The sequence below is a fragment of the Anguilla rostrata genome, chromosome 18 (genome assembly GCF_018555375.3).
Source record: "Anguilla rostrata isolate EN2019 chromosome 18, ASM1855537v3, whole genome shotgun sequence".
Classification (NCBI taxonomy): domain Eukaryota; kingdom Metazoa; phylum Chordata; class Actinopteri; order Anguilliformes; family Anguillidae; genus Anguilla; species Anguilla rostrata.
This window is the reverse complement of record NC_057950.1, coordinates 3,334,753-3,349,338: the sequence shown is the minus strand read 5'-3', so window position 1 is coordinate 3,349,338 and position 14,586 is coordinate 3,334,753. Positions and strand designations below refer to the sequence as shown.

The 14,586-nt window shown below is 45.1% G+C and overlaps 1 protein-coding gene across 2 annotated transcripts; it reads left to right on the top strand.

Moving 5' to 3' along the window:
* The first annotated feature begins 2,301 nt into the window (after nt 1-2,301).
* ubtd1a (ubiquitin domain containing 1a) lies at nt 2,302-14,374 on the top strand. 2 transcript variants are annotated; one of them, XM_064317496.1, is made up of 3 exons: nt 2,302-3,363; nt 9,546-9,773; nt 11,276-14,374. In XM_064317496.1, the coding sequence occupies exons 1-3, from the start codon at nt 3,285-3,287 to the stop codon at nt 11,686-11,688; spliced, it is 720 nt and encodes a 239-aa protein (XP_064173566.1). In that variant the 5' UTR covers nt 2,302-3,284; the 3' UTR covers nt 11,689-14,374. The 2 variants fall into 2 exon arrangements, with proteins under 2 accessions (XP_064173566.1, XP_064173568.1); XM_064317498.1 differs by lacking the exon at nt 2,302-3,363 and adding an exon at nt 5,498-5,709.
* The last annotated feature ends 212 nt before the right edge of the window (nt 14,375-14,586 follow it).

Here is a 14,586-nt window from a genome sequence, read left to right as displayed (position 1 = left end):
GGAGCGCACAAGCCTGTGTCAAACACCATAGACATGCAGGAAAGCACTGCAATACGGGTGTTTATAAAAAGCAGTCGGTCACGATGACATAGGTACCCTGATCTTCGTCTGGTCATTTCACCAAGTACACCAATGAAGTGTAATCCCAAATACAAAGACTGAATCCGAGTCTTTCATTTCTGGAGGAACAGAACGAGGGGGCGCATTTCTTGGCAGACAGACAAAAAATTATGAAAAGACAACCCACTTTGAGTCCTCCCATGTTTTAAAATAAAAATAGCCTGGGAGGTGACTGTAGTAAAACTGAAACCTCTCATGGGATACGCGGATAAAGCACAGTGCTCGCTGTATGTATTCCAGTGCCAGTCTCCCGCCCACAGTGCCGCCTGACATAATTATATGTTTGCATTCGTAGAATGAATAACACCCATTGACTGAGTTAGTGAAAGACAGGAGACATGGCCTTTATGTAGACATATTGAAAGAAAAGCCTCAAGGGGTGGACATATTTAACTGAAACGCCAAAACAGAAGGGTTGGTTTTAAGTGTGCCCAGCATCTCCAAAATATAATATTGATTTGATCACAGTAAAGCACTAAGACAGGTTAATATTTTAATTTTTCTCATTTTTATCCAAATTCAAATCAGTGACACTGAGGACGACAACAGGACTGTGACATATAAAATGATGTAACACAAGACTGTGATACAGAAATATACTTGAAATACAGTACGTCTATATATATATATACACCTACCCCCATAATTTGGAATGAAATAAGTGCATTACAGAAAACTCAATATCATCAAGTCTACTGGCATAGAACAGCACACTACTTTCAAGAAAGAAATATATTCCCAGAATAAAATAGACTGCCGGATAAAAGCTTCCTCTAAGGACTTGAACAAAACAGAGAGTTAAAAAAGCACCTTGACAAGCTTTTCTTGTACAAAGGTAAAATATAACCTAATGCAAAGGATGATAAACAAATCTTTATACTCAAGCTATTCTGGTACATGGCACCGTAGATTAGTGAAACGTTGTGCTCAGTGCCCTGTTTCTCAGGTTGGCTACTTTGCACTTTTACTCCTATGGAAAGTGTGGTTTCACACAGCACTGTGTTTGGTTGCCTGTGGAAACTTTGGTTGCACAAAGAGAGCGGCAACACAAAACATTTGACAGATACTTCATCGATAACATACGTGATGGATGCGCACACTGTTCCAGCCTGCTGCGGGTGTAACTGCCAAGCAAATAAGCAACTGGTTCACAAAGGGTTTGCTGAATTTAAATACGGAGTTTAGTCCCTCTGTGCTAGGCCTGGCACCGATGATGGACAGTCCATAGCAGAATGTTACAGTGTGCTGATGTGGAAATATACTTGCTTGTATATTTTATTCTGTGAGGTAGCCTATCAGAGGTATCTTTTTTTAAAGTATGAAGTTCATGTCTTTGTTTCATTTTTGTATTATTATTATCATTATTATTATTATTAGTCTAGTAGCAGTAGTAGTAGTGGTGGTGGTATTGCTATTTGTGATGACATTGACAGCTATAAGCTATGAACTTTCCAGTCTTTAATCTTTATAAAATGGCAGACATTAAAATAGTACACTCAAAACAATGTCAGATTTATAAAATGTGAACTGCTTATCTCAATTGTGTGCTAATTGTTTCTAAGCCTAAAATAACACTAACAATAACCCCTTGTGGAGCTGGTCTCAAATTTTTTTAATGTAGCCCTAAATCTGATCAATACTAGGTTAATATAAAAATACCAATCAAAGTATCTAATATCAATTAAAAAATTATACGAAAGGTTAATATGTAGGGATTATGATGGAAATTCTGACCGTGCATAGCAAATTAATTTCAGCTAAAATACGGAGACATTTTTTATTACAGGATAACACTTATTGCTAACATCCTGCAGGTGACCAACGCCAATTACAGGATTGGCTATATTATGGTAATGAATACTTTTATGGGTTTTTTTTCAGAGAAAGAAACTGCAGTCGAAGGTTAATGTATAAATGTAATAAACATTTTGTTGTAAAATAGTTTCTTTTCTTAATTTGCAGTAGGCGTTAGTGTTTTCATTGATTACTGTAATCATGTTTCTGTTAAAGACCATCACAGACGCGCGTGCATGACTCACGTGATTTACTGTTATGCGATGCCCTACCTAATGTCACGTGACGCAATTTAATCCCAACGAATTTTAATGGATCGTTCTATTATGTCCAATCTCCCATTGGGCAACGCGCTCACAAGTATGCATTTTTGTCAATCATATTTGCATGCACTGACGAGTACTCGAAAATAAATTACATACGCCCCTACCACACACTATAATCATCGTCGAGCATGCGTGCGAAGAACAATATCGCTGGCTATTTAGCGGTTGTGCAAACATTGGAAGAGGGGAGTTCAACCTGGAGTCTATGTTTTGAACGACTCGAAGTATTCAGCAACGGAATGCGTAATGCAGAAATTTTAAGGAGTTCGCCAGTTGTCTAGTCTAGAGAAACCCAACTATGCAGATAGTTAGATGGCTTGATAATACGTGTCTCTCTTGTGGTTAGACAGAAGGAGAAGATTAGCTAGGTAGATAACGATTTTAACACGGCAACGTTTGGCAGTTAGCTGCAGCTAACTTGCCGAGACTACCCTGGTCTGGAGCGGACCCAGAACTCAGACGCTGCCTGGGAAAGTTCCGTTGCTCGCTGGATGTCACCATAACGTGATTTGCATGCAGCTACATCCAGAAATAACTTAAATCAACACACCCACATGTGCCGAGTGTGTTAAATGCAGCCAGCTAACACAATAATGTTTGCTAGCTGGCTAGCTTGTTATCGGCGCTAGTTGGGTAGTTTGCTACCGAGGTAGCCGGTATGTCCGCGACCAAACAAATAGAACTTTGAGTTGTCACCGTGTTGGATTTGCCCTGTCTGTTTTCAAATTTATAGCATAATTATCACAATCATTTGGATCTTTGTCGGACATTTAACTTGTTACGATAGGTTCATCTTACGTATTAGCCAGCTAGCTAACGTCTGTATAACCGTAAGAAAAGATTATTGAGTGCGCTTTAGTGAGGACATGTACTAGGCATTGAATGATGTATATAGGGTATGTGTTTTGAGTTGGGGTAAGAAGTTGGGGGACGCTGTTACAATAGCTGTGTAGTGGCGACACAACTGAACTAGTTTCAATAAACCGAGCTGTAATTTCACGGCAGTCAGGAACTATTTATGGAGCAACGACACCCCTGACTGCCATGGGAGGCTGTGTTGGAAGAGAGCTTGGGGACACGCAGGGGTCATCGAGGAACGGTGGAAGGACCCGCAAACGTGGAGGTATTCTTCCCTTCAACCTATCCTTACCCTTCTCAATGCCGAACATGGTATTTGTGTCATTTAAACCTACGGAAACAATGTGGCTTGTCAACAATAGCCAGCCCTTTCTGTGCTCTTAAGAAATTAATTTAATTGCTGAGTACAATTTGGGGCACCAAGTTTCTTCCTACAATATGGAAGCGACATGCAAGTTTCTCGTCGCTTGTGTGGTTTTATTTTTCTGGAGAAACAACAGTTTTCGATCTGACGTGTTAATTTATCAACTGACAGCATAACTCTTACATCTCTGCGTTAGAGAATGGAAATATGCGTAGAGCGCAGAAATTACAAAAATAACAAAAGCACTACTAGTGAATTGCACAAATAATCAGTAATTCCATCTAGCCATGTTTGAATAATACACACATTTGTAACTGCTGCCCAAATACCATAGCAATGTTTTTCTTCCCAGCGTAGTTTTACCAATATTTTGCTCAGTTTTGCCTGTGATATTGATTAACCCTTTCACACTCGTACAACTCTGAAGTGGATGCCTCACCAGATTATTTGTCACTGGAACCTAACCAGGCTGGCTGGAGGGCTAGCCCTGGGGAAGATACCTAGGGAATCTTTGCACTGGAGTCTAAGGACTGGGTTCCCTGGCACAGATTAAGCTTAGTCCTGGACTAAACTGAGTTTTGTATGGAGAATCTCTGTTCGAAATTGAATTTAGTCTAGTTTTGCATCTGCTTTTTGCCAAATCTAAGTTCAATGACAGGCATGCTATGATGCTGCATTTGGCTTTACACTGTCGTACGGTACTGCAAGTGGAAAATGTTTTAAGGTGACAACACATTCCTCACCACTTTGGCTACACGTACGCACACACAGCCAGGGCACGATGTGTGAGGGGCCCTGTAAAAATAACCACAGCTGTTATATCATTGAGTTTTGCTGGATTAACATGCATGAGAATTGGTTGAGTTATACAATGACAGGTTGTCCCAAATTTCTTCTCTGGACTGTGTAACACTGTGCTGAAAGCTAGTGAACAGCCAGACTGTGTGACTAAGTCCTGTGGACGGCCGATTATCAGCCCGTACGAGTCCCCCCCCCCCTTTGCAGCCAGGGGGGTCCTGCAGCGGCACTTTCAGTTCTGTATATGTGAACCCCTTTCTGCTTTCTCCCACTGAATACAGAGGAAGTGCATACACAGGGCAGACTGCGGTCTCTGCTTTTAAAAAAAAAGCTCGTTAACATACTGGTGCTTTCTCCTCATTCACAGGGAAGATGAATGGGGGTGTCACAAGATTTAGGCTAGATTTAAGGGCTGCTGACTTTTTAAAAACGAAAATCCTTCGAAGATCAGTGTCTTAAAAATATTTATAGAAACGCTGAATTTAGTGGTCAGAGTTGCATTTAGACTGTCATGTACACTTGTGTGCACATGCGTTGGCGCATCTGTGCCAGATTGGAAACTTATGAAAGGTGATTTAGAAAGTCTCGTACCTAGAAACAGTAACGGTTTGACACGGGACAGTCACGAAACGGCTTGTAACTGTCTCTCTCGTGGCCTTGTTCTCAAATAAACAGGTATGGGACCCATCAATAATAGTTTTCGATGTTTTTGTAAAAACCCTCCCGGTAAATTGTGCAGAATAATGGCTGAACTGCGGAAGGATGGCAGTGTGTTGCTGTCTCTTTACCCTGGTGAGGATTACCGCACTGTGCTGCTGGACAAACAGGGCTTTGCTGTCGCGGTTTATTTCTGACCCGTGGCTTTAAATGCGGCTGATTGGATCAGGGGCCCTTTTTTTTAAAGACGCGGTTACCACACGTTTCTCAGATCAAGTGTATTTATGCCACCTGCGGAAATGTTTTCTTAGACTGGATTTTGTGGAAATGATGCAGTAAAATGTAAATGTGACCACAGCACCCTGGGACATTTTACCTCAGAAGTGCTTCGTATTGGGGATTAGGTGAAAGTATGTGTGCTGGTGTTCTTCCACAGCAAGGTTTTGTTCCTTGCCGTGCTGATGGCTTACTGGTTAAGAACTTGTTACAGGCTTGATATGATACAATTCGTTTTAAAAAAAAGTTTATTTGTATTATTTGCTTATTTTGCGAGAGTAATTTTAAACAATTAGTAGTTGCAAGTTCGTGCAAAGCGTTGCTTGTCTGGGCTGAGCCAGGGGCTTTAGTGGATTAAGCCGGCCGGGCTTCCAGATGGTTCCTCAGACGTAGCCTGTGCTGTCCTGCTGGAGTTCAGAGTTTAGCCCCCTGTCCCTGCGGAGAGAGCCAACATGGGAGTCGGGCATTCTGACAGCTCCCGCAGCTACCGGCACTCGGTCATCGTCGGGTCGAAGCGTAAGTGTGGAGCAGGGGGGTGTTTGGTCCTCCCTGTAGGGGGGGGAGGGGGGTTTTCGCTCCCCCCCTGTAGGGGTGTTTTGTTCCTCCCTGTGGGGCTGTCTTTCGTTCCTCCCTGTGTTTGCTCTGTCTGTGATTGTTTGTTTGTGTTGGAGGGAAATGAACAGGACGGGTGCCTCTCTCCGGCCTGTCTGACGTCTGTAGAAAGTCGTGTCTGTGCCCAGGTGAAAAGTTTGGTCAGTTATGTGCAGCTTTTTTTGACTGGAGATGCAGGAGAATGTTCCCCCTCTGCCCCCCCCCCCTCTATTTTTTTTGCAGCAGGAACAAACATGCAAACCTTTAATTTCAACCGACCTGTTGACTCATCAACTCCTTCCCGTTTATGGTTTGTACATCTCTGATTATGGTGTAATTTTTTATGCAGGGATGCTGGATTTCTGGCAACGTGACTATGAGCTTCGGGCAAAGTGTCGGTTCTCTCTCCTCAGTCGGGGGGTCTGAGCCTTACAGTTTAATCCTGACTTGCATTTTTTATCAGTTTATTTATGTGGTTTTAACCTTGAGTGAGAGAGAGAGAGAGACAGAGCCCTGCAGAGAGCTGCAGGCTTGGGCCCGGCTGGCCTCCGGGCCTAACAGAAGGTGTGTGGGTCCGAGTCAGCACAGAGGCTCGAATTACGCACAATCACCAGAAAAACACAGCTGGCCAAATAACGCAGGCCAGGAAACCCCCGGCCCCACACGCTGCTCTGAGCTCTGTCAGAAGCGCCAGTCTGTGTCGGGGAAAAAAACCGAAAAGGTATCTTGCTTATCTCTGAGAATTCATTGTCCCGTTGGGTAGATGTAACAGCGGTGGTGTCAGCCCTGGCGTTCTGTGATAAAGATATCTCGTCTGGGCTGCAGCTGGGAACCAGCACAGCATAGGGCTCCGGCTCGTCCTCCTGGACGAGTGTACCAAGGCCTGGCGTCTTCACGTGTTCTCAATTCATTTTTAATAGCAATATTTCTAACGACGCTCACCATTACCCATGGCTGTTTTCTGACTGGTTGTCTGACTCTTAGGGTAGTGGCTGGGTAATGGCATCTCACCTCATGTAGAGGCCTCGTGTGGGTCGGGTGTTGTAGGCTGAACTTTACATCATCATCATTCATTACAGACTCTATCAGAGGACTACACAACTTCTATGTGGCATTTACTGGTCCATTTATAGCTGGATATATATGCATTTCATTCATTGAAGATTGTTTGCAAAGGAGCACTCACTAACAAGTTTCCTAAATTCATAAATTGATTTGCTAGCTGGATACCCATTTTATTGGTTAGCATATAAAATCGGTGTATTTAAAGTGTTCATATGTGTAGTTTCTGTAAACATAACATCACTGAACAAGCTGGTTTGGAGGGGCCCAAAGTGTATTTTCTTGCTTTTTACACCACATCCCCGAGGACGCCCCTTTAACAGTCATAGTGAAGCTGACAGACTGTGGGAAAAATGTGCTTTGATTTTACTTGCATTACGGTCAACTTGCAATAAGCACAAGGTCTGAGGTTTATACACCTAAGAATGAGTTTGTATCTGTTTGTGCTAGCGGCATGATGTCACCTTAATGAAGACAGGAAACTCGTGCACTCTCAGCATTTTCCGGTGGACAGGAAGTCGGCGAGTCCTGATTAGTCAGGAAAACCAGAAGTGCTAAACTGTGTAAATTTACGTGCTGTAAGTCCCTAATGTTGTTGCACTGCAGTGAGTTATGTCTCTGGTGTGTTTACTGCTTTATTAGGTGTGACTACTAGTCCTGTAAATCTATAATTTTATCCGATAAATGACTGTTTTACATACAAATATCCAATCAAATTACATAGCGTAACACATTAAAAACACATAAAAACCAGCACTCACATTTATAAGAACAAAAGTACGAAAAATTTAAGAAAAGTTTTATGAATAAGGTCCATTGTGAGGACCAGGAGCAAGAAATTCCAGGGTGCTCCACGCTCTGGTGCCTGTGGCCTAAGAGCATCTGGAAGACCACACAACGATCTAGCGTAGCCAGACTTACAGCTGTTGCTTAATTTGTGCCACTGGATCATGAAAAATGAGGTTTTCGTGATGTCCTTTATCTGAACGTGAGTTCAGTCCTTGGAGGTGTTTTCAGGTAGCAAAGCATGCAGAGAGTAGGCTAATTAAGTGCTCGGGAGGTGCTGTAAAAAACGTCTCTCTTGGGTTTCGTGTTTTAATGAAACTGCTGAAATGGCCTGGGAGGGCATGGCAGGTAATTGTAACTGTGGAGCATTTAGTTTTTTTTTTCTTCTTTTCTTTTTTTCTCACACTTGAAGGTCAGTCCGAGCATTTCTCCTTTTCCCCACCTTCCATTTCAAATTAATTTTCCTCAAGCAGCATCTGTACATTGCAGTACAGCGCAGTAAGCCGCCATTTTGACATACCTGAGTGTAGTATGTAGTTTCATGTTACTCACGTACCATGTACCTCCTGTACCACTTTCACTTTTGACTTGACATTACTCTAACCTAGCCTATGCTTACGGTGTGAACTGGACTTACTGTGTTCATGGCTATGAATACTGTTACATAATGAGTATTGTACCTTATCGGACCTGTGTTTTGTAGTTGTTCCAGTGACCTTCAGTATGCACTTATTGTACATCGCTTTGGATAAAAGCTTCTGCCGAATTAATGTGATGTAATGTAATAGTATCTTCTGTGCACTCAGATTTTTACCTTGAGCGTAGAGAAGATGATCTTTTCACACACGTATAGGCTACTTCCATTAGCGCCAGCCTGAGGAGTCCGGCACAGTGTGCTGCAGTCTGCAGAACTCAAGCATGTCTCAGTTCAGTTCTGCGCGCTTGCTTTTATTCACAGGTGGAATTGCTGTGCTTGTATCCACAGCAACCTGGCGTGCCATGCCACCTGACCTCTGCTCAGTCTCCCAAAGAGGTGCATGCTGGGCGACGGCCGCAAATCCTGTTATGTATCACCTGATTACTGCGCGTAATCTGCCGCACTATAAATAATTCCTTTCTTTTTTTTATCAAAGTGACCTTTCAGGTGCTAGGCCACAGTGATCCTTGATAGCCCCTGGAGTTGGGATTAGGGGAGGTTATGTAGCGAGGAGTGCAGGATTGTGTGGGGGGGGGGGAGGAAGCAGGTGAATCTCAGGGAGGGCAGAACTGAAACCTTGAGGGTAACTGGTTATGTGAGGGGCTTCTGGGTATTTTGTCACACTGTGGTCCAAGACTTACCTACAGGGAGCACTCCTGTTTTAACCCCGGGGGGTAAATTGTCATGACTGTCATCAGTACATGCATTACAGCTGGCCAGATGTACAGGTTTTGATATGGCATAGAATGCTGGTGATAGGTCACATATTTTTGCCCTGGTCACAGTAAAATCTGTGTCACATTGTAATAAGCCATATTGTTTACGTGTTCTTTAATGACCTTTTTTGTTGAAGTCCACTGTCCTTTGGGAATATTGGGGATATTGATTGATTTGGATCGTGTGGGAGCTTTGATTGGTCTAGGCCGTGTGGAAGTGATGATTCATTCAGACTTTTGTGGGAACTTTGATTGGCCTAGGCCGTATGGAAGTCATGATTCATTCAGACTTGTGTGGGAGCTTTGATTGGACTAGGCCGTATGGAAGTGATGATTCATTCAGACTTGTGTGGGAGCTTTGATTGGACTAGGCCGTATGGAAGTGATGATTCATTCGGACTTGTGTGGGAGCTCTGATTGGTCTAGGCCGTATGGAAGTGATCATTCGTTTGGACCTGTGTGGGAATCCTAATTAACCTGGAGCCTGTCCCTCCTCTCAGGACGCAACGAGCCCCTGAAGAAGGACAGGCCCAAGTGGAAGAGCGACTACCCCATGACGGAGGGCCAGCTGCGGAGCAAGCGCGACGAGTTCTGGGACACCGCCCCGGCCTTCGACGGCCGCAAGGAGATCTGGGACGCCCTGAAGGCAGCAGCCGTGGCCGCGGAGGGCAACGACCTGGCGCTCGCCCAGGCCATCGTGGACGGAGCCAGCATCACCCTGCCGCACGGTGAGTGAGGAGGGAGGAGCCCTCCGCCACCATTTCAGAGGAGCCCAAACTGTGGTCCGGGGGGCACGTTTTCCCCACTACCATTTCTTGGATTGGCCTTTTTTAAAAACACTTTTTGAATTCCCAGTCATAATTGTTAGCCATTTTACTTGCTGCAACATCTTTGCAGAGACCGCAAGCTATCGTGTGTAGGATGGAGTGTAGCACAGTGGGTAAGGAACTGGGCTTGTAACCGAAAGGTCGCAGGTTCGATTCCCGGGTAAGGACACTGCCGTTGTACCCTTGAGCAAGGTACTTAACCTGCATTGCTTCAGTATATATCCAGCTGTATAAATGGATACAATGTAAAAAATGGTATGTAACAAGTTGTGTAAGTCACTTTGGATAAGAGCGTCTGCTAAATGCCTCTAATGTAATGTAATGTAATGTCCTTTGAAATGTGTGTAGGAAACAACCGCTTCTGTTTTCCACTTCTGTTTTTTTTGCACAGCTGGGATAAGCAGGTTATAGCCTGTTGTGTTAGCCTTGGAAAGGAGCGCACTTTGGCATTTTGGTTCTTGTAGTCCTTTTAGAGTTAATATGTACCATATCACAAACCAGCCTTTTTGGGCCTTCAGTTTAGGAATTTTCCTTTGAAGAATTGGACCCTTGTCTCTCGGGTACCGTGTGTGAGTTTTAGCCTGCCTGGCAGAAATGTCTTTGAGGGAGATATTTCTGCCCCGCTGCACACCGCTGTGAACTGAAACTGCATTGTTTACCTGCCATCTGTTCAGCGCTTGTGGTTTTTTATGCGATAGACATGATAAGAGCTGCATATGCATACAGCTGCAAAAGCTAGGGGCTGAGGAACAGGAGTAGCACTGAGAACAAGGGCTGAGGAAGCCATTTTAGATATTTATCTCCTATTCTCATCATCACTGATGTTATTCTTATGTTTCTGCTACATACATGCATTATACTAGACCTGTGTCAAACACCTGTTTGAAATGCGTTTGAGTACTGATAAAAATTTGAAAACGTTTTTGATATCCCCTTGAAATTTGAGTGGAACATGTTCATAACCTAAACGAACAATCATGTGAAAGCAGAATTGTCTTCTGAATATTAGTAGATATAATACGTCTTTCTGTGAAAAAATGAAAATAAAAATCCCCCAAAAAACAACAGTAATGATCTACAGGTATTTTACAGCAGCACAAAGGGTTAAAGTAATTCAAATAAATGATTATTATTATAAATTATTAGACAGGAAGATTTCTGTATTGATAAACGGTGTCTCAGGTCCCTGACGTTGACGTTGGGCTGTGTTGGGCCGCAGGGTCCCTGATGTTGACGTTGGGCTGTGTTGGGCCGCAGGGTCCCTGATGTTGACGTTAGGCTGTGTTGGGCCGCAGGGTCCCTGATGTTGACATTGGGCTGTGTTGGGGTGCAGGGTTGTTGACGTTGGGCTGTGTTGGGGTGCAGGGTCCCTGACGTTGACGTTGGGCTGTTTTGGGCTGCAGGGTCCCTGTCGGAGTGTTACGACGAGCTGGGGAACCAATACCAGCTGCCGGCGTACTGCCTGGCCCCGCCCCTCAACCTGATCACGGAGCGCGGCGAGGATGACGACGCCACGGCAACGGATGGCCCCGAAACGCCCGCCGCCACCACCGCCGCCGCCCCGCCCAAAAACGAGTTCCCGCTGAAGGTGCGGCTGTCCACGGCCCGGGACGTGCGGCTGAGCGCCAGCATGGCCGACCCCATCGGGCGGCTGAAGAGGCAGCTGCAGGCGCAGGAGGGCATCGACCCCGCCCACCAGCGCTGGTTCTTCTCCGGCAAGCTGCTCACCGACAAGACCCGGCTGCAGGACACCAAGATGCAGAAGGACTTCGTCATCCAGGTCATCGTCAGCCCCCCGCCGGTCATCTCCAACTGAGCCTGGCCCCGCCCGCTGGGGGGAGGGGCTGACGGACCTAAACCACACCCCTTCCGTGTGACCCGGCTGCCCCCGCTCGCTGACTGAGTCAGGGGGAGAGGGACGGGGGGGGGGGGAGACTCTAAATGCTGCTTTGTGTTGGTTAGCGGCTCGTCGGAGCACGAGTCCTGCGGCGCTGGCTTTCTTGCGTCGCCGTGCATGCTGGGATAGCCCCGCCCAGAGACGGAGGCCGCGCCTCTCTCACCACACACACACACACACACACACACACACACACTGCTCTCAGGGCGAAGCTGCAGGGGTGCACCGGCAGTCCAGAGGGTCATTCTGCTGGGTAAAATGACTCATACTGGTAATGTTCGTACTCTTGTTTGCTTCTTGTTTTGGGGGGCTAAGACCTGCTGTTGCCATGGCGCACCCATGCCAGGTGTATGCCAGGTGTAAGGCCACCCAGTCATGCATCTGCCTGACCCCTATACCCAGCAGGCACCTACTGGCAGTGTCTCAACTATATTTATTTTTCATTTTTCCTCTTCCTTAACAGAAAATCTGTAGCCTTAGTTGCACACAGAAATGCACAGATGTGTTTGCCTGTAGGGTGAAAGTGACTGTAAAGCTAGCTGCACTGATAAGCAGTCTCCCTGCTGCAGGTGTTCTAATAGAGAGGCCAGCGCGTTTTGTTATTAGCCCTGTGTGACTGCGCTCCTGTGTCCCGCTCTCTGAGACGGACAGTGGCAGGTCTGAGATCAGTCTCCGGTCTCTCTCCGCTCCCGAAACGCCCGGGAGGGAGCCGTCCAGCCGGGTGTGAAACAGACTCCAGGGTGGGGGGGGGGGGGGCTTGTGTGCGTCACGGCGGGTGTGTTGTCCCCGGGCGTCGCGCGTCACACCCGACACACGCGACACGCACGGCGCCCTTGCGCGATTATCAACGCCGTCGTGCCCCGAAGCACGAGCGCTCGCAGGGGTTCAGAAACAAACAGCGCCTGGAACAAAACGCTGAACACGTCAAGGGCTTCACCGCAGACCGTTAGCGAGCTGACTGGCGAGGGGAATCAATCGTAGATTAGTGGGCGCGTTTTCAAAGCAAACTTACAGGAAGCATTTAAATTACACATGACGAGATGATCGAAGTTCTTTTTGCACAAAATTAAGTGTATTTTACCGTTTCCATACGACATGCACCACTTACCAGAACGGAAAGTCATTTTCATTTCCTCAGGAAACTTCAGAATGTGTATTTAAGAATTAAACCCAAAGCGATGTACTCAGTCAAATGGCTTTGCTTCTTAAAGAGAGTGACCTTTCAAATGCAAATGTATACCTGCTGATGCAGCACATGACTGAAAACCTTCCCAAAGTTATATTGAGAGAAGCCCGTGGTGTTTAAAGGACCCGCCCCCTCTCCCTGTGTGCTGGACCCAGAGCTGTTCAGTGTGCCCATTGGTCAGAATGGGTCAGACGACCGCCATCGTGGTGACCATGACAACGATCGTCTGCTGTATCTTCTTTTGTCTGCCTGGTGGAAACTCAAACAGTCAAGCTGCCAGTTTGCCAGGCTGAGGTCGTGTCTGGTATCTTCAATGTCAATCTCAAGGTTGTATGACAAAGTTAAAAATGCACAGTATATGTCCTGTGATTTCACGAATGTAATTTTACATCCGTATCATAGGGAAGTCTTTTTTTCTTCTTCTTCTTTCCTTTTGTGTTTTTTCTTTTTTTATTGTTGACTTCACCCAAAGAATCTGACTCCACAGGAAGTGCAGTAATCCCCCCCCCTTCTTAATTCTTAAGAAATTCTACTTCTGTAAATTCTAAAAACCAAGAAACGATACTCAATCACACCACGGTTCATTTCTGATCACAGGTGTCACAAGTCTGCTCAGCCAGATCCATTGTGTGTGTGCACACACACACAACTGAAGTCTGCTTAGCCAGATCCACCTTGCGCACACACACACACACAACACAAACAACTGAAATCTGCTTAGCCAGATCCATCGTGCGTGCACACACACACACAACTGACATCTGCTTAGCCAGATCCATCGTGCGTGTGCGCGCACACACACACACACACACACACACAACTGAAGTCTGCTTAGTCAGATCCATCTCTGTGAATGCAAACCACTGGGATCCCACCAGGTAAAAATTCTTCAATGGACTATAATTTTGTGAATTCCTAAAAAAAAATTTTCATGTTTTTTTTTTTTTGTTGTCAGTAATGTTTGTTTGAAATTGGGGAGGAGTGTTGTGATGTCTGCAGTGGAGTGCGGTGTTTCTGCGTGAGTCTGGTGAAATCAGTGAACTCTGAGCTGCTCACCGTGAAAGCAGGCTGGGCCACATTAATAAAGCCATTCAATATTGTTTTTCTTCTGCTTTTTTTTTTGGGAGGGGGGGCATTAGAGAGGGGAGGCTGTAGGCTGCTTCTTTCATGAAGCCCAAGAACTTTCCTTTGTCCTGTATTATGATTGTTTTGGGGGGGGGGGGTCGGATATGTGTGTGTGTGTGTGTGTATGTGTATGTATGTATTGTGTATATAGTGACATCGAAATGTATAAAAGTTAATATAACCTAGGATTTCTGATTTTATGTTCAATTTCTTTTACAAGTGGTGTATGCATTTGTATCTGAATTAATTTCCACCTTTGTTTTCTAAAAATTAATTAAAATGTAAAAATTGTAACTTGTGTGGCTTTCTGTGTTATATATGCTTAAATTATTAGTGCTTCAAACTTTTAATTTGAGAATAGGCACTAGTGTACTATGAATGGTAGTTTCAAAAATATTTTTGTCAACACACTGCCGCCTTGTGGACACACATGCTTTTCCAAGAATTTTGTTTTTTGCATCCTTGCATGTGTCAGGAAATATATTTTAGGAAACGGTAATTATGGA

What these genes read in the sequence shown, in the direction of transcription:
- ubtd1a (XM_064317496.1), top strand. Translation starts at nt 3,285, where the DNA reads ATGGGAGGCTGTGTTGGAAGAGAGCTTGGGGACACGCAGGGGTCATCG. An exon ending in AAGGACCCGCAAACGTGGAG is followed by an intron (nt 3,364 to 9,545) that starts GTATTCTTCCCT and finishes CCCTCCTCTCAG; the next exon opens with GACGCAACGAGCCCCTGAAG. An exon ending in CAGCATCACCCTGCCGCACG is followed by an intron (nt 9,774 to 11,275) that starts GTGAGTGAGGAG and finishes TTTGGGCTGCAG; the next exon opens with GGTCCCTGTCGGAGTGTTAC.